The 24,311-nt window shown below is 41.6% G+C and overlaps 1 protein-coding gene across 2 annotated transcripts in view; it reads right to left on the bottom strand.

Moving 5' to 3' along the window:
- Positions 1–24,311, bottom strand: part of tp73 (tumor protein p73) — a 122,705-nt gene that overhangs the window by 42,857 nt on the left and 55,537 nt on the right. For both annotated transcript variants that reach the window (XM_078238764.1, XM_078238763.1), the window contains exon 3: positions 22,662–22,907. In XM_078238764.1, the coding sequence (XP_078094890.1) occupies positions 22,662–22,907 (246 nt within the window). The remainder of the gene's footprint in view (positions 1–22,661; positions 22,908–24,311) is intronic.

Genomic DNA, 24,311 nt, shown 5'->3' with positions numbered 1-24,311 from the left:
CAGGAATTATTGAACATAACGAGGAATCAGCAAAAGAAAAATGAAACTCTAGCGGAGATATTAAAATAACAAGATGCAATGACTGACAGCGAACAAGAAAAAAAAAAGGTGCAAAAATTGTCAAAATGAAGTTCAGGAGAACTTAATGAGACAATGGAGAATAAGCTGAACTCCATGAAAAGCAACCAGAAAATAAGAACAAGTCCAGTGAAGAATTGGAATCAGGAAAATAAAAACTTGAAGAAGGAAGCTTGACAATGAGAAATTATCTGAAGAGTTAAAACATTGAAATTGACAGCAGAATCAGTAATTCAGACAGAGAAAGAAACAGATTGTGTGCCAAAACATGAATGGAAAAGCAGCAAGCCTGTATGGAAAAGCTCCATGCAAGACTATAGGTGGGATTTTACGCCCTACCTCGAGCGAGGACAATGGACATTGTATGCCCCTTGCCTGCCCTGATTTTGTGGCGGACGGTGCAGTAGGATTCCAACATCTATTTGGAACTGCACGTAGTTAAAGCCTACCAATAAAGGTGTTTATGTTTTAAAAATACACAAGCCTTAAGATTTCATCAATGAGCTATCACCACTGCAATAATAAAAAACCCATATCAAGTACATAATATGATATGGTGCCATAACATGAATTTTCGGAGCAGATCAAGTGAGATCCCTGGAATTATTATCTCTGTGACCGGAATCCTATTGTACCCAGTAGACATGGAGGGATGGATCGTTCATAAACATGCGAGTCACATGTGGGTCACTGAAGGAGAAGACGACGCTCCAGCAGTCAGTGTTGGGTCAATAAATGTTTTGAATCTGTAAGCCATATAAATACTGTAATAGCTGATCGACCTGTTATAGACATAACTGATAATTCTGTGGAAGCAAGTAGCAATGGACTGCCTGTGCCAGAAGAAGTACCTATTATTTGCAGTGCCTGTTAATGTCGATCCTGTGGAAGCATCTCAGACTACAGAATTACACAGTTCTACAAGAAAGAGAAAAAACCTTCAGACTCTATTTATAATTGTTCAACTCCTGTGTTTTAGTTAGAGTTTAGACTGAGTAACTTGGTTATTGAAGATTGTATAAAGGAGTTAAAGGGGGAGGGATATGGTGATTGTCCCTTTAAGGGAAACACAACAGAAGAGGCTCAACTTGCTTGGGGACCAATTGGGACTGAGAGTCGGTAATCACTCAAGGGGTGGAGCCCTCTCTTGGGCAGAAGACAGGTAGGCACTGGGGGCAGCTGGTGGGCTGCCCTAGGAAAGCCATGGGACTGCCAGCCTCTATACGGTATTTCTTTATTAATGAATTCCCTTTGTGTTTCTGAAGAAGTCTGCGAGTGTGCATCATTAAAGTCATGTGTCAAAATAAATCATTTTGCTCATCCATTTTGAGTGGATAGCACCAAACCACTGATCCTTTTCCCAGCACAATATCAACAGACTCCGGAAAAAAGGTAAAATATTTTTTGTAAATACATATGCAGTAAACATTCTCATTTGCGCATTAGATTAATTTATCCACCCACACACATCTGTTTGAACAGCAACAAGTTGAAGGCTTTGGTTTCAACATGTTCCCTACCATTAAAATTATTTCACATGCAAATTATTACATATTTTTCATCATATTTTATAAATTTACATACAAAAATATTTCAATTTGACTAAATATATAAAACAAAGGACTTGGTAGTGCAGACAGTCTGCATTGGAATCTCTCATCGGGAGTCTCCACACTCTCATGGCAGTAAGTTTAATACAGTCCCAGTAAAATTCCTATCGAGTCTGCAGCAGAACCTCATCTACAATTCATCACTAATTTAACACAAACTTATTAGTTTCACTTGGGTAACAAAGGTACCAACTGTGGTAATACTACACTGATTCACTAATGGGTGTTCTTCTAAGGTTGGAGCAGAGGGAGCTGCAGTCTACAATGAGATCTCAGTAACTCAGGGCTGTCTAAAGGAAAACAATAAGTCAGATTAGGTTCAGAGAGTGCTTTGATCTGGCCTTGTGAAATTCCTGTCATCTTTTTACAGTGGGGTTACCACTGACCAGAAACTGAACTGGACTAGCCATATAAATACTGCAGCTACAAGAACAGGTGAAAGGCTGGGAATTCTTCAGAGAGTAACTCACCTCTTGACTCCCTAATGCCTGTCTACCATCTACAAGCACAAGTCAGGAGTGTGATGGAATACTCTCCACTTGCCTGGATGAGTGCATCTCCAACAATACTCAAGAAGCTAGACTCATCCAGGATAAAGAACCCACTTGATTAACACCCCATCCAACATCTTAAACATTCTCTCCTTCCACCAGTGGCAGCAGTGTGCACCATCTATAAGATGCACTGCAGCAACTCACAAAGGTTCTTTTGACAGTGTCTTCTAAACCCACAGCCTCTACCACCTAGAAGGACAAGGGCAGCAGATACAAGGGAGCAACATCACCTGCAAGCTCCCCTCCGTCCTGACTTTGAACATATCACCATCTTTTCACTGTCACTGGGTCAAATACTGGAACTCCTTTCCTAGTAACATGCTGGGTGTTCCGACAACACATGGACTGCAGAAGTTCAAGGCGGCAGCTAACCACCACATTCTTGAGGGTATTTAGGGATAGGCAATAAAAGATTGTCTGTCAGCAATGCCCACATCCCATTAATTAATTAATAAAAGCTCAAAGTCAATTGCTGCATGTGAGAGCTTCAACCTTTCAAAACTCATCCCATCCCCACTCCCCCAAATCCATCAATTGGGAAGCAGCACATTCCAATTCACCACGCCTAGAAACTTTAAGGTGCTGAAGTTTCCACATTTTCAGACTTTAAGAGGAGGAGGCTAGAAAGAAAGAGAAGTTTGTGCGCCATGCTACTTTTGCCAATGTGAGAATCTCACTTTGTGTATGCTATTGGGGGTCAGAGATAGAAAGAAGTACCATGCATTACTCTGCTTTCAAAAGGTCCAGTATTTAATTGGATTTGTCTCATTAAGGCCACAAAGATTAATGTTTTAGTAAATTAGACGTTCTTTGCTTACATAACTACATCTTGCTTTGCACAAATTTGCTATGTTTGCCTATATAACAATGATTATATTGCTAAAGCAACTCATTTGTTGTAAAACTCTTCAGGATGTTCTGAGGAAAGGAATTACATAAAGACAAGTTATTTCTTTAATTGCTATCATCAAGGGATGTTTGTTGCTAGATTGGAGTGTTAGCGAACCTTAGCTCATTCTCTTTGGGACAGGCAAATGGATCCAATGAGATTTCTCAGAGAGCAATATAATCAACAGGACTATTTCACATCTCCCTACTGCAAATAGCGTATCTTGCTAAGTATGAGTCCAGAATGGGCTAGGTTATGATAGTTTTAATTGTCAAGGTCAGAAGAAACTTTAGGAAATTATGATCTTCCTTTCCAATTTTGTTTTAAGATTCTTAGTTACTCGTCGATTTGTTAGCTGTCTTTTTATTAATATAACATTTGTGCAAGTCAATATTCCACATGACACTTTCAAACATGATAGTTGTGTATGTTAAAACATGTGTATATAAAGGGTCATTTCAAGATGCTCCACAAAATCTTAGGATCAATAAACCATAGACAGAAGAATTGGGACTAATGATATACCCCTATCTCCAATCTGGGTTTGCATCTAGCGAGGTTCTGTGTCCGCAGCTTAGCCTCAAATCATTATCTTTGGCGATGTTATTGCAATTTGTCAGGTTTCACTGAAGTTGGTTGTAAATATCATATGATTAGATTGTATTTAATGTGACATTGGATCAGTATCCATTGAGTGCTATATTGCAGGTTCGATTGTCACTATAAATACCACTACCCTCGAGACTCTACAGGGAGATCACTGCCTTGGCAGCTTAGCAATGAGTCTTCATCAGCCAAGACCATTCACCTGAGAGGATGGAAGTTTGGAGTCATGAGTTGACTGCTGCCAACAGCCATGCCCCTCGGAGGCATCCACCTCCCTTCTTCTGACTGCAGCCAATGGCAAGTGGCACAAAATGAACAACAGCTCCAGATCTTGCTGGGATCTCTGCGTTGGGAACAAACTTGCTGCAATGTGGGCTTCACCATAAAGAGAATACAATCGAGCATGGTTGAAATCCAGTTGCCCTATGAATGGTGTCCCTTTAGTCAGTCATTTGTGCTAACCTTGAATGCCACCCACTTGAAAAGATCCTGCTCTTACTTCAAGAGACCTCACTGACTGGATAATTGTATGGTCAAAGTCAGATTGGAAAAATGTTGCGCGACACCTTTCGAACTTGCTCCACTACCTTCTATCCTAACTTACCTTCTAAGTTGGGATGTCTTGTTGAAGTTGTACAAGACATTGGTAAGGCCACACTTGGAATACTGTGTGAAGTTCTGGTCACCCTATTATAGAAAGGATATTACTAAACCAGAAAGAGTGCAGAAAAGATTTACTAGAATGCTACTGGGACTTGATGGTTTGAGTTATAAGGAGAGGCTGGATAGACTGGGACTTTTTTTCTGGAGCATAGGAGACTTAGGGGTGATCTTATAGCGGTCTATAAAATAATGAGGGGCATAGATCAGTTAGATAGTCAATATTTTTTCCCAAAGGTAGGGGAGTCTAAAACTAGACGGCATAGGTTTTAAGGCGAGAGGGGAGAGATACAAAAGTGTCCAGAGGGGCAATTTTTTCACAAGAGGGTGGTGAGTGTCTGGAACAAGCTGCTGGAGGTAGTAGTAGAGGCGGGTACAATTTTGTCTTTTAGAAAGCGTTTATGCAGTTACATGGGTAAGATGGGTATAGAGGGATATGGGTGAAATGCGGGCAATTGGGACTAGCATGGACAGGTTGGGCCAAAGGGCCTGTTTCCATGCTGTAAACCTCTATGACACTATGATTCTACCCTCGCGTCACCCACCAACCTCTGTCAGCAGACACATGAGAACACCACCACCTGGAAGTTCCCCTCCAAGCCACTCACCATCCTGACTTGGAAATGGATCACCGTTCCTTCACATTCACTGAGTCAAAATCCTAGAACTCCCTCACTAACAGCACTGTGGGTGTACCTAGACCACATGCACTGCAGCGGCTTAAGAAGGCAGCTCACCACCATCCTCTCAAGGACAATTAGGGATGGGCAATAAATACTGGCCTAGCCAGTGATGCCACATCCATGAATTAATTTTAAGAAGTGCACGCCATTTGGATAAACTAAACATTCAAAACTTTTGCTGGCGAAGAACTTAATTTAGAGGATGAACTTAATTCCAGTGGCCTTTTAATTAGCATACATGTGATACTATTGAATGCTAATGGGATTCCCAATATTAGCATGGGAACATGACCTGACTTTAAACTGCCTTGAAAATCGGGAGAACAAAATTCGCACAGCTTCTCCTGCCGTTGGGAAACAGAGTTTTTGAATTATGCCAAATGATATGCCCTGGTTGGCCACGATTCCCACCATTGGCAGAAGCACAGAATTCCACCCAGCCTTTATGAAAGATTTGAAGGGCAGGACTTTTAAATTCCTAGACAGCTTAACAGTTGCTTTTGCACTTTTGATGTTTGCTTTTGAAGCTCTCTTGACAGTTCCAATGAACTTTTGCACTTTTAGCACACATTCATGCCTATTTTTAACAATCCCAAAGGGCGCCTTACCTCTTCCGAAGGGTCCCTGACCACTTCGCTCTCCCGTGCCCTTCCCCTCCCCACCCACCACCAAAAGTCTCCTAGGATCATATTCAAAGGTATATTCTTCCTCTCTAAAAAGGTACATCACCGCTCTAACAGTCTCTATAAAGTCTACACCTGCTCCTACAAAGTCTAATCCGCACATGCATGTTTCCACTCTTGGTTAACAAAATCAGACATAACTGGAGACAGCTTTATCAGGATAGGTGCCTGTGCAAAATGCTCATGCGCAAATCCTGACCCAGGTCCATTTCCACCCCCTGCAAATGGTGGATGCTGTGTTCAGTGGCGGGAATTTTGAATTTCGGCCTTCTCCACCATTTTCACAACAATGGAGAGGTTCTTCGTTGTTGCAAAAATTCAAGCCATAATGTTTTTCTTTCTTTCTTATCCCACTATATAGAAGACTCAAAATTAGGATTCATTTGTTCTTAATCCTGGTGACTTTACCCATGGAATTAAACCATTTGCATTCTAAACTTTTGTATCTATGCTTCTCTTGCAAAGTTCTCTCCCTAAGCAGATCATTAAATAAGATAATTTTGTGCGTCTCCAATGTAACATTGCGTAGCTTCAGCTGGGGTTGTTGGAACGCCCGGGGTGCTCGGCTGCTCTCTGCAATGCAAATGGAAAGGAGATAGTGAGTAAAGGATTTGTCGAAGAACAATGCAAATCTGGATCCAGGTCCCAAACCCAAAGGAGGATTTCACTTAGGCCAGTGCAGGCCTAGCAGTGTGGGGCATTTGTTCAGTTGGAGGCCATTTAATTCATCTTGGCTCATCCATCAAAAAAACTGTACAGTGTTCAGATTAATTCATCTGTGTCTTGAAAAAATCTAAAGCCTTCACATCATGGAAGACCACCCCAAGTGGTCCAGGTCGGCACGGTGGTTAACCCTGCTAGCTCTGTGCCAGGGACCTGGGTTCAATTCCGGCCCCTTGGATAATAATCTGTGTGGAGTTTGCACATTCTCCCCGTGGGTTTCCTCCAGGTACTCTGGTTTCTCCCCACTGTCCAAAGATGTGCAGGTTAGGTGGATTGGCCATGCTAAGTTGCTCCTTAGTGTCCCAAGATGTATAGGTTAGGGGGATTAGTGGGGTACATATGTGGGTTTACAGGAAAGGGCCTGGGTGGGATCATCTGTTGGAGAGTGGGTGCAGACTAAATGGGTCGAATGGCCTCCTTCTGCACTGTAGGGATTCTATGACTCTATGATTCTAATTGTTGACTCTTTACATGTCTTGATGATATCTGCCCTAAATTGGCCTTTCGCCAGTTTTAGATTCTGCCTCCTTGCTCCATTGTCTTGGGTACAAGTATTGCTCTGGATTAAACTTATATACTTCTACAACATGCCCTCCGAGTTGCTTCCTTTGAAGGATGAGCCTTTTATATCCTGCTGCAGTGGCAGAGTGTGTGTGCTGTCCCTCCAATGCTGGTGGGCAAAGAAAGCGTTCGCATTCAATATGTGGAGGCACATTCTTCACAGGTGTAAGTTATGCATTTTCTCAGCTCAAAGCTATGGTGGTCAGGATGTACATATTTCATTTATTCCTCTCAGAATAAATATTCTGAATATCTGAAACTTGAATCTCTAAAATTAAGTGCCAAAGAAAGCACTTTGTTTATTTTTCCATAATTACTTCCAATCTTTTTCATCCTTTTTCTCATCTTGTGACTGCATCAGCATGAATGGGAAATGTCTGTAATATATTTTTTGAATACATTTTACTACTAACACTCCTGATGCAAAAACTGCATGCAATGAGAAAGCAAATTAGGAACTTGGGTGTGTCCAAGGCAGGTCCAATGCAGATGGCAAGTCATACAGGACTTTAAACAAACATGAAATGACGCAATCATATGTAGCCACCATAACCTGCATCAGAAAATCGTCATAGAGAAGGAAACTATTTTGGTCATCGAATCTGTGCATGATTCATTTAACCTAATTCCACTTTCCAACTCATTTCTTTACCTTTTATTATTTGTACTGACATCATTCATTGGTTTAACATAGAGGTTGCTGAGTCTGATGTTTCTAATAAGAAGCAAATGAGTTTTAGAAACAGGAAAGATCAATACCTCTTATTGACTGCATCAAATTCAACCATTCTACAACATTGTTCCTTAAGCTCATTTTTATTGTCTGCTTCAATGAACTCTTTCCTGGATATTTATTCCAAAATTCTAATACCCTGTTGGTAAAAGAGATCCCCTTCACCTCTTTTCTTACTCTAAATATATTTATTTTCAATTCAGATTCCCTAATAATTGAACATTTCAAAGGAGGCTTTATAAGCACCTTTCTTAATCTCAGGACATCCCAAAGCGCTTTACAACCAATGACTGATATTTGTAGAGGAATAAATATTGGTCAAGACAGTGAACAATTTGTAAAGATCGCTTTTGTTTGTTCAGCTTCTCTCCCTTGTCTGTAGCTACAGGTAAGATTTCTGTCACTATTGAATCTTGTCTTTGGTTTATAGAAAAGAGTAAACAAACAACTGAACAAAGACCGACTGCTAACAGACTACCTCCTCCTCTCTAACAAAGGAACTGTATTCCAACTACAGATGCTGGCATTTCCAGGCTTAAAGTTCCTAGGGTAGAATTTCCATATTATTTCTAAATTAATCAGTTCAATTTTTCAATGTACTCTTTTTAACGGAAAGTAATTTACTTAAAATTGGTATTTAGGAGCAAGAGGACATCTTTTGGTCCATTGATCTGGTTCCAGCATTTGATAGCTGAGGCAACTTCTTTTAAATTGTCCCTTCTGCCTTTTGTCCAAATCCCTTAAAGTCCTTATATCTTAAGTAGTACCAAAACCTTGGCTGATTCTACATCCACAGATTTCTGGGACTCTCCACATCCATACTGTTTTTGTGAGAAGAAATCTTTTTTGGATATACTATTAGCTGGCCTTGTTTGAATTTTCAGATTATGTTGATTTGTCCTGGATCCCCCTGATGGAGGGGCAGTGTCATACCTCAAATATCTCTATCGCTCGATAACCTTGAGGAAATATAACACAAGTTTACTCAGTCTCTCATCATGAATCAGTTGTTGCAGCCATCATCCTAGTGAATCTTGTACTTTTCCAATGTAATTTCCAAAGTGGTAATCCCCAAAACAAAAACAAATTCCAATGACTGGATTAAGAATAGCCTGCTTTAATGGGGTTGTATGCCACTAAGACCTTTGATGCTTTTCATGCTCAAGAGGAATGAAAACAATTTAAGAAGATACTGTCCATATTTAGAACTGTTTTGGAGTTCTAAACCTAACATTGTGAACGGAAGGTTTGATTTGTGTCAGAACACATTATTGCATATTGATGCCATCACATAGTTTGCAGGTAACATGATTGGGGTCAAGTCAGCAACTGCAGAAAGCTGTATCATTGACTAAAAGCTCAAATTGGTCTGCTATCAGACTTGTGGCACATTCCAAGTTATATTTTTTGTGAATCTCCAAAAGATAAGGGATAGTTGAATGAAGAATACGTTTTTTTTAAAGGCACAATTTACCCAAAACTTGCTTGAGCTGGATGGCTGCATTTGTGCTGTAAAGTTATCACTTTGATGTGAAAAGTACATTTTTTCCCAAACCGTTAATGATCTTGTTTGAACACTAGTCTCCGATGAAACTTTAAGTGCAGCTGTCCCTTTGGAAGAGTTCAGACTTGTTCTTTAGGGATTATATCCATCAATTTCTTTGTTTTTAAATAAAGGATCTAACCAATGAATGCTTTGTGCCTCCTGTCTCCTGCATTCCTTACTGCGCTCAGGAGTATGCACGAGATATGCCCGGAACAGACGCTCAACGGTTCCTAATAAACCGCTAGTTCTGCTGGCCAAGAGGAGATGGCAGCCGCAGGCAGGTCTGAGCCAAACAGCTGCCGTCTCACATCTCCGCGACATGTTGGGACAAGCTCTCAGAGTGAGAATGGTAATGATCTATATCCCTTGTCACTAGGCAAGTACCATCTTGCAAATCGTAGATACCGTTAACTGCCTTGCCTCTGCGCTGCTTCAATTTTCAAAGATGTGATTTTGTGGGAGAATATAAAATAAAGCAATAAAATAAATATTAACCCTTTCAATGTTTCAACTACTCAGCAGCTTGCAAATAGTTCAGATAACCTTTAGGGGTGGTTTTCCCTTTCTTGCACCTGGGTTGTTGGCTACACTACATTGAGAAAAACTGCACTGAGAAAAGTGTGTGTAGGTCAAGGGTTTGACCCAATGCCTTGTCCAATTAGGGCACGCCATCTTCCTCACATCACTTACCTCTATGTGCTTCATTCAGGCATCGCTGCAAGAACAGGAAGATTTGTCTCACAAGGGTCAAAAGTCAAAGCTTGAATCACTGAAGCTATGAGGTCAGACAGGTTAAACTGAGAAACAGAAATTACATATCATAAAACCACCCAAGAACATAAGAAATAGGAACAATGGTAGACCACATGTTTGATTGAGCCTGCTCCTCTGTTTAGTACAATCATGGCTAATCTCTGGCTTCAACTCGGTTTTACCTCTCATTCCCAAAAATCTATCTATCCCAACCTTAAAGGTATTCAATGATTGAGCATCCACAATCCTCTGGGGTAGAGAATTCCAATGATTCACAATCCTTTTAGTGAAGAAATCTCTACTCATCTCAGTCTTAAATAACCAGCCCTTTATCCTGAGATTCTGCCCACCTGGTTTAGATTCCCAGACCGGTGTAAATAATCCATCAACATCCACCCTATCAAGCCCCTTTAGAATTACATAGGTTTCAATGAGATTGCCTCTCATTCTTCTAAACACCAGAGAATAAAATCACAATTTATTTAGCCTCTCATTATTGGGCAACTTCCTCATCCCAGTTTCCAAGTTAGTGAACCTTTGCTGTACAGCCTCCGTTGCAAGTATATCCTTTCTTAAACATGGAGACTACAACTGTGCACAGTGCTCTAGATGTGGTTTCACCAAATCCTTGTACAACTGTGGCAAGACTTCTTCATTCTTGTACTCTAATCCCTTTGCAATAAAGGCCAACATGTCATTTGCCTTCCTAATTGCTTGCTGCATCTGCATGCTAACTTTCTACATTCCTTATACAAGTTTAAACATCAACACTTAGCAGTTTCTCACTTTTTAAAAAAATATTCTGCTTTTTTATTCTTATAACCAAAGTGAATAACTTATCTATATTATGCTCTATCTCCATCTCATTGGCCACTCACTTAACCTGTCTATATCTCTTTGCAGCCTCTCAAAGGTCAAACAGGAAAAGATAATGACCACCACAGCTTTGAGGTCGAGTGAAAGAATAAAGCTGAAAACTGAGATTATGAGGTGTGTCTATTTGAAAAATCAAAGGAACACTCAGGATGTGCCCCCAACAAATTTTGTGCCAGCACTAATCACCCATATTCTGACAGTGCAACATACGACAGCTATACACCTCTAATTGCTGATCATTCATGGTCAGGAGCCAGGTACAAGGGCTGGGTTAGTGGGGCGGGGTCTAGTTGATAATATTGAGTTTACTTAATTTTGAAAGGCATTGCCTGGGTTTCTTTTTGCAGAAGTGGCCAAAATAGACACAACCTCCATCAATAGGAGGGTAATTACCAAGGGCCATATTGTCAAGATCAGTCAAAACAACAGGAAACAATTAGTTTCCTTCTCTTTTATGTACTTGCCACTTTGAATTGTTACATTCTACACATACACATAGACATATATAAAAATACACACACACACGTACACACACCCCAAACTCCCTCGGAATGTGTTGCTAAACAAGATCTGTTCCTAATGGTACTGATTTTGTGATGTTTATTTATTTCCAAGAACTTCATCTGGGTTAATTTTTTTCTTTAAAAAACAACTCAATCTTTCTAAAGGGATGTTCTTTCAAGGCAGATTTTCCAAATTTCTTTGTAATTTAACAAAAAAAATTCCCTCTCCGTTTATCCCACTGGCCCCACAATTTGCAGCTAACAGCTAGAGCTCACGCCTTCTGCCAGCAATGCCCTATGATCAGTTTGGGTGTGGACCAGATTCCCTTCACCCTGGCCAGTGGGGAGGCAGAGATAAGAAGGAGCATAATGCTGGGGGATCGGAGGGAGTGTGTTGCCCCCAAAGGAGGTACCAGCCCCCTTTTCTGCTCAATAAACAGCCTGCATGGCAAAAGCTGCCATTAATTGTCCACCCAAGAACCTCAGCAGCCCCAAGGGCAGGTGGGCTGCCTTACATGTTGCCCACCCACAATAATATGGGAAACAGGTCAAGGGTGGGTGGGAAGGCAACGGGCAGGCCAGCCGTGTTTTTTTACAACTCTCCCCCACTTTCAAATATGCTGTTGAGGGCAGCCATAAATTTCACTCCATGAAGTTTATTCTGACAGTCATCGTCTCAAAATTGATTTTAGTTATATAACAAAATATTATGTGTATTGCAAGAACTTTTAAAAAGAGTTCCTTCTGAAATAAAAGCTGTGGGATACATATTCTCTACAACAATAGTGTGATTCTATGTAATTTATATAAATTCTTTACAAACAATGAGTTTGAGAATATCATTCAACAGTATGCAGAATGTAATTCCAACAGAAATATTTGATTTAGCTATAATTTGGGAGCCTCAGAGGTTCCAACTTGATCCCACTTTTTCCATCTTTCTGCTCTCCACTCCTGAGGCACTGAAATGCTCGCACAAGACTGCACTAGCAACCCTCAAATCCTATCCAAGTGCCGATGTTTGTTCCTGTTCAGCAAGTGTCCACTGGCTACTTGACTCAGTGAGGCATCATACCCTAGAGGAACAGTATCCTCAGCAGAATTCAATCTTCCCAACAAGAAATTATTGATAGTTATTGGGAGTGAGATGGCCGACTGAATTTTTCCTTCCATAACCTAAGTGCGCAAAGGTTCATTATACTGAACGGAATGCCATCCCAACTGAGATTAACAAATTCAGAAAAGGTCAGGATTGTTAAGACCTTCCTGTTACGTTTGACTTGGCACCACATCAGGCAGTGCTTACCTAACGAGCTGTTTAGGCAAAAATCCATTGCTTTCAATCTTTATGTAATATTGACACACGGAAACCTTGTGAGAAGCAATAACTGGAGCTGAATTTTCTCCTCTCTAGCTGACAGAACACAAACCTTATAACTATCAAGGGAATATCTCTTCCAGTGCTGTAAGTTACAGCTGGTAAGATCACCAAGTGACTTTTTTGAGACAGACACATTTAACAGGGTACTATGGAATTGCCGCAGTGACCTCAGCACCAAGGACAGCAACAAGAGTCAGACTGATGGTCAATTCTTTGTAGAGTTAACTCTATAGAGTTAAGTCTTTCAGGTTTAACTTTCTGTCAGATCATTCTCTGGTGGGAAGGAAGCAGGGGTCAACAACCTAAGAGTTAATTCTTTAGATGGTCAACTTGCCATAGAGTTCTCTCTCTGTCAGGTCAACTATCTGTAGTGTCAGTTGCATTTATATTGACTCCGGCAACTGCAATGTCGGTTAGAACAGGTAATATGCATTCATGTAATGTGCATCCAACTGTGAACTTTCCTAACAATGTATAAGGATTTGGTGTGCTCCTGCCCCGAACCTTAAATATAAATGCTTTTAGGAGTGCAGATTGGCAATACAGCACTTTCTAACATTTTAAAATAACTCAGGATGAATTTAGGAGGACTTAAGAAGTCCAGTCCAGTTGTTTTTTTAATATTGCAAGGCCATAGAATCCCGACATTGCAGGAGGTAGCCATTTGGCCCATCGAGTCTGCACGGACTCTCCAAAAGAGCATCTCACCCAGGTTCACTCCCTCCCCACACCCTATCCCCATAATCCTGTGCATTTATTACAACCAATCCACTTAACCTGCATATCTCTGGCTGTGGGAGGAAACTGGAGCACCCAGAGGAAACACATGCAGACACAGGGAGAATGTGAAAACTCCACACAGACACAGTAGACCAAGGCCGGAATCAAACCTGGGTCCCTGCTGCTGTGAGGCAGCAGTGCTAACCAGTGTGCCACCATGCCACTACTATTTGCTTTTGTGCGATATTAGTATACACTTACAATCAGATTTAACACAACTAAAGGTCCACTGTACTTAACACAAGACAGCATAACAAATGCAGAGCACAAGTTACACTTTGGAAAGCTCCTTCAGTAACTGTTCTTTTTAGTTTGTTTTCTCCCTGTTTTTTTATTCACACTCCCTTGTGCCCTGGTATATGGTTTCATTGACACTGGGTACCAGTCTTTATGGATGACCCAAGATGGTGGTTGTTTTCAACAGCTGAAGTTCCAGGGTTTGTGTCGGGGACACTAATTTGCCAATTACATCCCCATATCCCATCTACTGCACCAATTTTCAGATTTGGGAATTAATTCTGTGTTGGATTCTGGTCAAATTGGAAATTTTGATCAGCAAATATCCGTTAGTACTTCAAAAGCCTCAGGGTGAAATATTGCTCAACGTCTGGAAACAGTGCATGTTAGATTTTGTAGACTGAAGTAGTAGATGTTAGTTCTTTTTGCAATTATCAGCTGTAGAACATTAATGAAAATGCCTAATTGTCTCACTTAGATCTAATTTACATTACTTGGTTCATGAGTGTAGGTGGGTAGACCTATTAATCATAGATTTGGTAACTTAGCAGGGCTACACCCAAGTGCCCTGTGCTAACAATTAGAGTCTTGTTTTTTATAAAATCCCTTCAGGCAGCTAAACAAGAATCAAAGCGTTACAAAAGTGGAGAATGCTGCCGAATCATTAGTACAACAATGTTGAACAACAACATGGAAATATTTGCCAAGTGATGATCTATATTTTTTTCTTGAGGAACCCAGATGAAAGGCAAAGGCCTTAATGCATGTTTGAGATGAGAAAGAGAGTATAAGAAGTTTAGCAAGAGTATTGCTGAGTGGTGGCACAAAGCTTGACCCTAAATCCATGTGTTACAAATTATTTGCATGCACTTCTTGTCAACTTTTGCCATTATATTGCCACTGGCAGTAGGTTGCAATTACAGCATGGAAAGTTTACACAGGCAGCTTCCATTATAAATAAGTGTATAAAAAATTATACCAAAAAATATAATAAGAGCAGAACATACAATTTGAAAATTAAGAGTGAATTACATTTGTGTCCAATCAGCAGCCATCCCAACTCCGTTTCATCTGATGATTATATACAGTGATTAATTTGAACCTTGTTTAATGGCATATTGGAAATGATTCAGCTGATGGAACATATTTTGGTTTTTCACTTGGTAGAGTAGTATATTTAGTAAGTGCTAGGATGGCTATGTTAGCTTGTGTGGACTGAGGCAACACAAAGCAACCACTCTGTGAAATCAAGTACCAAGGTGATACCAGGAAAATGATAGCTGATATTGGTCACTGGAGGCTATGTGTACTGCAGAAGTTAATTTTGGCGCATTATCTTGGAGTTTGTTCATTAAAACAAGCCACATCAGCAAAAATAAATAGTCGATTTGTATTTTAATTCAAACTGTTGTCCATTACACTCGCTGAAGTGTTGAAGCTTGTCACTGCACTTAAGCATGCCGATTAATCAATTTTAAGAAAGGCCACACTCTGACAATTTATTTGCCCCCTTTTCCCCCTCTTCTCCTGAAGCTGTTGACCTTGTTGGGGTATGGTTCCAAGATGCCAGCAGCCATAAACGAGCAGATCATCTTCTTGTGGCTGTTTGGACAGAAAGCGTTAGCAGGTAATTTTACCATGAGAATGTCAAAGTTGAACCTTATCCTGTTCTCACCAAACAATCACTTGCATGTCACTTTGCAAACAGCTGGCATCACTGGGTAGCATTCAGAAGCACTGACCCCAGCTGATTTCCCTCTCTCTTGTAACTTAGTGGTATGGAGACCAATTAAGCATCCTCCATGCATGAGACCAACTAACTCAGGACAGACTGGGAACCAATCTTGAGACCTGCCTTGTTTGTATGGTTCAGTGCCACATTGAACAACATATTCATCCTCAGTTTGGAGGAAATTCTGTTTTTCACATTTTAAAAAAGTGCATCACAGAAACATATAAAGCAAGCAATTATAGTATTTTACACTTTGTGATGCTGAATAAACAGGAACACATTACACAAGTGCCATAAAAATCAAAAATTTGCAACTCTGGAATTAATTTCTCTTAGTAAGTGTATGTCCAAGTTACTCTGTAAAACAGTGCAGAAAAATAATTAATTTTGGTTGCTTTCCTGTGCCCCCTGCTTACAGTAGGCATTTTAAAAAATGCAAATATTGGCAATCTGAAATAATTATTTACATTGAGTCTGTCAGCACATTTTTTTTTATTCATTCAGGGGACGTGAGCTTCGCTGGCTAGGCTAACATTTATTGTTCATCCCCAATTGTCCTTGACAAGGTGGGGATGAGCTACCTTCTTGAACCACTGCAGACCATGTGGTGTAGGTACACGCACAGTGAGCTGTTGAAGGGAGCTCCAAGAATTTGACCCAGTGACAGTGAAGGAATGGAACGATACTGAGTGTCTTGGAGGGGGAACTTCTGTAAACAGAGTAAAGCCAGGTCACTGCTTTAAATTGGCATCCTCTGTCAGAGCAGTTCCTAGAACTACGCATCCAAGAGGTCACCATTTGGCCCATTGTGCCTGGGCAGGCTCTTTGAAACAACTCTCCAATTAATTGTACTCCCCTACCTTTTCCCATAGCTCTTCAAATTTTGCCTCTAAGTATATAGCTAATTCTCCTTTAAGTTACCATTGCATTCCAGATTATAACAACTTGCACAATAAAAAAAAAGTTTCTCCCCTCACTGGTTCTTTTATCAATGATCTTTAACCTGTGTTCCTTTGATTACTGATCCTCTGCCAGGGAAAACAGTTTCTTCTATTTGCTCTATCAAAATCCCTCAATTTTGAACATCTTTATTAGATCTCTACTTTCTCTGCTGTCAGAAGAATAATCCCAGCTTCTCAAGTCTCTTCACACAACTGAAGTCCCTCATCCTTGGTATCATTCTAATAAATACACTTTGCACCTTCTCTAGTACCTCCAATTCAATGGGTGGTCACTGTATAAAATACCCTTCGTTTTCTGTGTTCTTTCATAGGATATGGATGTCACTGGCAAGGCCAGCATTTGTTTCCCGTCCCTAATTGCCTTTGAACAGAGTGGCTTGCTGAGCCTTTACAAGGGGCAGTTAAGAGTCAAACACATTACTATGGGTCTGGAGTTACATACCAGCCAAACCCAGTATGAACAGTGGATTTCCATCCCTAAAAGGCATTATGAACCAGATAAGCTTTTACAACAATCGATGATAGATGTCATGGTCACTATTACTTTATATTCTGGATTCATTAACTAGATTCAAATTCCATGGTGGGATTTGGGATGGAGACAACCATCTTATGGTTGCCGTTATTCTCTCTCTCAAGAGCCAGAGGTGAGAGGTGTATGAGAACCTGAGGTTAAAGGTGTGTGTGCGCGTGCGCTTTTTTGGGGGCATGTTGCCTTTCTTCATTTGTGTTTTTCTTCTTTGGTGAATTCCAGGGTTGATAACTCTGCAACTAAACAAGATGGTGAACTTTTGTAGCTAAATGCCATTTGCAGCCACCAACTTGCCAGGCGTGATTCACTCAAGCTTTCTTAACCATGCTGGTGATATTTCTATCTCTACTTGGCATTGCTCACAGGTCAGCCCGAGCACCAAGCGGAGCTGGAATTGTACATGCTTCTTTTCTTGGGCTTAAACTAGGGTGGAAAAAATAAAATAGTTGGTGGAGACTGAAGAGGGTAAATTGGATTACCCTAAAAATGGGTGCAGGGATTGTGACGTGCAAACTCATGGCCATCGAGTGCAATGCAGAGAACATGGCAACTTCATGTTGTGTGCTCACTTGAATGATTTTCGCTTGAATCCAGCACTAATCATGCTGTTGATAGACTGGATGCAAAACTATAATTTGTTAGCACTAGTTAAAGCTCGTCTTCACTCCTTTAAGCTTGGTTACAACTCTTAAAAGGGAGGAGCAGGTGTTGACAGTTGTGTAGAAAATGAGTCTGACTTGGAAAACAATGAACAATGTTGAATGATACAATATGTGAACAGCCAAAGGTTTCTGATGCTGCACCAGAGGAGGAAAGTAATGTTCTGTAGATGCAGGGGAAGGTGGCCCTCCAGATAGCCATGGAGAGCTTGGATATCAAGCTCCCAAGGACTTAAATGCAATGATGTAGGAGGTTCAATTGCCTCGCATGAGCGATCAAGGTCAGTGAGTGCACTCAAATACCATATCTCACTGAAGCACTAGCTTCAGATACTGCTCAATTCATTACACTCCAATCACTCACTGACCAACTATCAACCAGGGCTCATTCATATGCTTCACCTCATCCTCACACACTCAGTACTGCTGCAAGCCTCATATCCACATCGCTCAGCTTGTACACACTGATTGCTACCCAATCGTGACAGCCACCTCACCCAGATTACACAAAACTCCTTGACAGACTTCTCTCTTGAAGGGCAAAATGGCACACAGCCTGAAGCAGCAGGAGCTACCCATAAGAGCCCATTTGGAAGATACTACTGACTATTATTGGAATATTTGTTGCTGAAGCCTTGGTCAGTGGCGGGGCTGAAATCATCGAATATGACAGCATCGTGTACCTGATACTCTTCTTACATCCCACAATATCTACAGACTTGCAAGCTGCAGATTGTGCAAGTATGCACCCCTTATTTTCCATTCAGTCTCTCACTTCAAACTTACCCTTGTGCCTTTCATCTTCCATACACCCAATCTGGCCAGAGAGTAGAGGAACAGGAAGATAATAGTGAAGATGCACTGCAACTCGATTTCACATTCACTAGCACCAACTCGCATATTGACAGTGTGCATAATTTGGAGGATAGTATCAAGGTGAGAACCACATAGGATAAGACACTGGGTGCAGTTAGCCTCCTGGCAGGACAGGGACAAAGACTAGTGTGGATGGCCAGCACACCAGAGGGCGAGACCACACATATTCCGCTACAGAAGACTCAGTTGGAAACTTCAATGGGACAGCCTACAGAAGATGGTTGACGGATGCACAATAAAATGTTGGATGCATTGGGAGAAAGACAGCCTGTGTTGAATGTCAAGGTGCATGGAGGAGTTCAGCACCAACTTGGCACAGGACTTTGTACAAAGCTTGGAGCCCATCCTTTCCACTCTAAGTGGTGGCCAACTGCATGTGCACACTTGTGGACCAATGGCGATGCAGCCTTTGATGGTCAATGTCACAGCTTCCATATGGACATGCAGCAGCCACCCAGTGTCCGAGTGCTGCGGTGGAACTTCTGGCTGTGTCATGCAAGGTCATCTTGCTGCCAGGGAAGCTTATAAGGCTCCCATCATGGCTGTGGATTACTGTATGATAAGGTGCTTGCAGAGTTTTATAGCAATCTGTCCTCCAGCAGATGAGTAGGATTGTTGGGGTATTGCCCTGGGGAGTGACAGTGGTTCCATGGAAGACAAACTTGCTGTGCTCTCTCAGGAAGACAAATTTTGTTTCTCCAACACTGTCACTCTGCCAGTGCCCTTACTGTTGCCGGTCAGCCCCGACTGCAGCTGCAGATGCCAAGGTGCTGCAGGCCACTACTGGATCTTCTAGACCCAGAAGTGTTTGAGGTTATTCTGGGTCATCTGTAATATCTTTCACTGAAAGTCAGCAGCTTTCTAGTGGACATGTTGCAGCCACTTTGGTAGCGATTATGTCAAAGCATTAAGATAGGCAAAGGCACAAAAACGACAGACTTGCACGAGGTGAATTGTTGGCCTTTTCATGCAACATGGCATGATTTCATTTATAAATTCAGTTTGGAATGTTTATTTTGAGGTGGTTTTATTTTGTATCGTGGCTAAGAGGGAGGATAAGATATAGAACTGTTGGTGAACTGGGAACTGGGGTCTTCATGGACAGTCCAGGCAGAACATGGCTGTCCACTCTGTCCACACCCTTTCATCTTTTCTTCCTCTTGTATAACTGGTGGCTGTGCCCTCATGATGGCAAGGTTGTGCAGTATGCAGCAGACCACCATAAGTCCTGACATCTACTCCAGAGTACTGCAGAGCTCATCCAGTGTGGTCCAGGCAACAGAATTGTTTCAGCATGCTGTGGTCTGCTCTATTACATTTCACCTGGATAGCATGGCTTTCACTGTGTGCATGCCATGCATGTGTATGGAGTTGTGCATGGAGTTATGAGCCATGTCTTCAATGGATTGCCCTCATCACCCTTTGGTGTCTCATGCTGACTCAAACGCAATTGGCACAGCGGACTGCCACAGAACAAATGCACCATTATTACTGCCTGGATACCAGGCACTAACCTGAATGATTCACTACTTATGGTGAGCTATCAGCTCAACTGTTGAAGGAGCAGAATTCCTCTTGGTTCCAGTATAGGACAAAGTTAACTTGTGGAACCCACAAAGCAATGTACATGCAAAGCAAGTGTCACTCTTTGAATGAAGAGCCACATTGACTTGCTTACACAAGTGGATGACAAACTATGGAGGTGTTGCAAATATCTTCAGCTCCAGCTTGGATGGAGCCAGACAAAAAAAAGTTCATTGCCATGGTCACCTTGGCAGCAACTGGCAATGTGGTCCTTGTCCTATAGTGAGGTTTCCGCTTGTGGCTGCTGCAGGTGATAAATTTCAGCGAAGGCATCCTTACTGAAGCAGAGACATATCACACACTGTTCCTCGCTAAGGTCAATAGGAGAATAGCTCCCTGAACACTGTGCGATGTAGCTTCCTGTAGAGTGCATTTCACCTTCTTCTCCTCCTTCCATTTCTAGTAGCTTGCCCTGCCATGTGTGACCTCTACTTATCCTTTCAGTCATGCTGTATTTCCAAGGGAAATGTGTACTAGTGCATCCAAGCCTAAAAGCAACTTGTTTGTGCAGATGCTTTTAAGTCAGCAAAAAGTTCTTCAGCACATGCCACATGTTCTGTATATCTTTACAACTTGAAACAACCATAGAAAGCATCAAAGTAAAAATAACCAGAAAGAAAATCAACCAGCAACTAACTTGTAAGTAGTTGACGATTCCCTAAATAGCCTTGGTGGGGGTTCCTTTCGGCTGTTGAGAATTTGCTGTGTGAGGTTAAGGGAGGATGATAACTGGAGCACCGAGTTCAAAATGACACAGCTAGCGCTGAATCAGTGTTGAACGTTGCATGACGACACTGTACATCTGCTCTGCATACTTTTGGTAGATATTCACTGCATGCTTGCTGAAGCTTGCACCAATATCGTAGTGTTCATTCAAGAAACAGACACCATGTTGAAGCTCTAAGGGCACTCATAGCACCCAAAAAAATCATTTTATAATTACACATGTGAATGCTACATAATGATTTTATCAGTATTAAAGATCTGGTATGAAGTTGGATGTGGTGGTGTAAGGTTGTGATTCACCTCTAGGGTTCATGAAAATGGCTATTTGGTTCTGACTCCCTTAAGAGTCTTGTATCCTTGTTAGAGTGGGCTCCAGAGTAGCTCCTTGTCTCAGGGAAGCAGCAACTTTGTGAAATGTCGTTGCTGCCTTTGGAGGTGCCAGAAAAGATCTAAAGAAGCGGGCACACCCCTCGGCAGCTAATCGAGGCACTGCATTTGGCTTAAAAAAATATTTTTCTGGAGATGGCTAGTGACAGGGGAGACTGAGTTCTCAGTTCACTAGTATGGGTCAGCTCTCCTGATGTCTTGTATGGAACCTACCCCAACCAGGAGGGGAGACCCAATAGCCAGAAATTGTTCACGCAACATCTTGCATCCTGTTCTTTCCATGTGCACTGTTGCTGTGGGAGTCACAGCGCATAACAGGGGGAAAATTCAATAGCAACCAGAGCCCTGGTGTGGTACAGAACTGGCTTTTAACACAATGCTACAGCAGAGGACATTACTGCAAACTGTAGCACTGGTTGGTGCTTGTACCCAGGACAAATGCAATAGGCTGGAACTGAAACAGTTAAACTGTGGATGTCATTCTACATTTAATGAAAAGTCAGCATCGCTAATTTCAGCCAGAGTTAACCACTGCCAATCGCCACAACCCAATCAACAGCCCGACTGTACGCTTCACATCGTGGCGAGTCTTTGCACAGACAAGGATGAGCAGCACATTTGAAATTGCACTTGAGAAAAACACTAATTATCCCATCAGTTACCAGCAGACAGGGAGCCGCGCTTCTTCTACTGTTGGACAGGATGCTTGCTCGTCTGCAGCAAGTCTGAACATCTCCCTTCAGGAGATAGCACAAGCAGCATCCAACATGTGCTTGGATTGCGAGCGTGTTCAGTCACGTCTTGCTGCAAGACATAATCTTTAAGATATATAAGACACAGGATAAAAAAAAAACACATGTTTTCAGCAGACTAGAGACTCGTGTTAAAAGCAATTTTCACAATTAAAAACACTTTGGCTTCTCTCATTGGAGAAAGTGCAGATGTTACAGCTGGAGAGGTTTGAGCATCTTGCATTCTGGTTCATTTTCTGGCCAGACTGCTGTTTAAAATTATGTTTCTGTTGCAAAGTTAGCTATTTAGTGTCTGGCATGCAGTGGGATGCACAGGGTACAAGCTGAAATCAGTAGTCATTTCAACAAAACACCAAGTTTTGAAGTTGCATTGAGTTAATCTCCAGTAAAACTTTAACAACAGTTGAACATCACATTTAGATAATACACTCTCCATGGAAGTAAAGAGAGGAAGAAAGAACAAAGGACTACAAGGGACTGTGGCTGAAAACATCCTTTTTTGTTGATGAATTATGGAGGAGCACAATATTCTCATATAAATAATCTACTTTCTTTACAATATATTTTGATCAAAAATACAAAAGAGCAGACTCACGGTCCAGGTAGCTGACTTAGCAGTACTTGATTGCTGAAAAGTGACCTCGAATAAATGCGGTCCCGGATAGTCTGTGTTGGAAGGGATTGCTGGAGCAGGCGACATGGTATCAAATGTGGAGCTTGGCTGCGAGTAGGGAGACGGCGTCGGGACATTCGAGGCGTGCTCCGAGTTGTAAGGGCTGGCGGAGGATGCACGGTTGGTGATACTCTGATCCATGCTGCTGTTTAGCAAATTAAACTGGGACTGGAAAGGCAAAGGGGTGGGGATAAGAAGTGAAACAGCCAGGTAAGGACTTGCAACATCCACTTATTTCAGACTATTAAGAAAACACACACATCAGACAGCTGTCACTACATTTCAGCTCCTGGAATCCTTTTTATTCCTGTTGCCCCATGTAAAGACTTGTCAAATAATTAATCGTAAATGTATTATTCAGGCAAATATGAAGGAAAAAATGTCAGTTTGAAACTTGTTCTTTCCTCTTGTTCTTTTCTCTGACCACTGATCCCTGACGGTTTTTTATGTATTGAAAACTGTTTTGGACCATCGGTTTACTTATAACTGTTTGATGATTGTGGGAGAAATCTGGTCGAATTGTTCAAGCAGTTTTTTTTTGTTTCATTCACATAATTTCAAGCAAGGAAGCAGCCCCGTACAAATGAATGAACACAAATCATTCAAAAAACATGTTTCTTCTGGAGCTAAGGATAAACCTGGGCTCATGAATGAATCAAATCTACTCAGCTGTAAAGTCCAGAAGATCAGATAAATGGAAAATAATACAAGAAAATCAAATGAACTTATTGAGTGGATTAAAAAAGAAATCTCCCCAAACTCTATTTTTCTCCTCTCCTGAAGATCTTGGCTTGAGCTGGTGTCCACTTCCATGGTTGTTGTCACTATCTCTCTGCTACATCACTTTATTGGCTATTTTCTACATGGCAGCCTAGACAGTGCACGGGGGCAGACTATTCTGCCTGTGGTGCATCAAAACTAAGCTTAATCTGTCCACACCTGATACACACAAAGATTAGCAGGCGCAGCAACCAAGAACAAGAATTGCCCTCCCCAGCCCAGTGACACTGAGGCCAATAGCAGCATCACAATTCCTGTGGTGACTGAAAAATCAACCAATGAATGAATCAAGGATTTTCCTGTTCTACATGGCTGCATGGTCCATTACTGTAATCAGAGGGTCACTATCACTGTTTCAAGGGCTGTCCTAGGGCAGACAGTAACACAGGGATCACTTTATCGTTGGAACACTGGAGTCAATTTTGACTTTTTGGTGCCCGACTAGCCCCTGTCCCCCCATGCTGGCTATGAAGAAGCCCCTGCCATTTTGATGCCCCAACCTCATTTAAATTGGGCAGGCAGGGTGCAGGGTTCTGGGTTCTAAACCAGCATCCTGATTCAGTCTACCGCATTTAGTCTTCAAAATTAAACAATGGGGTCTTTAAGGAGCGCCAGTGCAACCACTCATTTCAAGGGCGGCTTACATTTCACATCAGAGGGGCCTCATGCAAGAAGACATCAGTGATCGTCTTGCTACTGCCCCATTCACTTTGAAAAATAGGATTATGAGACAAATATTGTTCCCACCCAATGATACCAATCTAACATAAACAGGAAAGGATCATGGAGCTC

Source organism: Mustelus asterias, chromosome 22 (assembly GCF_964213995.1).
Source record: "Mustelus asterias chromosome 22, sMusAst1.hap1.1, whole genome shotgun sequence".
Taxonomy (NCBI): domain Eukaryota; kingdom Metazoa; phylum Chordata; class Chondrichthyes; order Carcharhiniformes; family Triakidae; genus Mustelus; species Mustelus asterias.
Note: the sequence above shows the minus strand (reverse complement) of the source record. Positions and strands in the feature narration are given on the sequence as shown.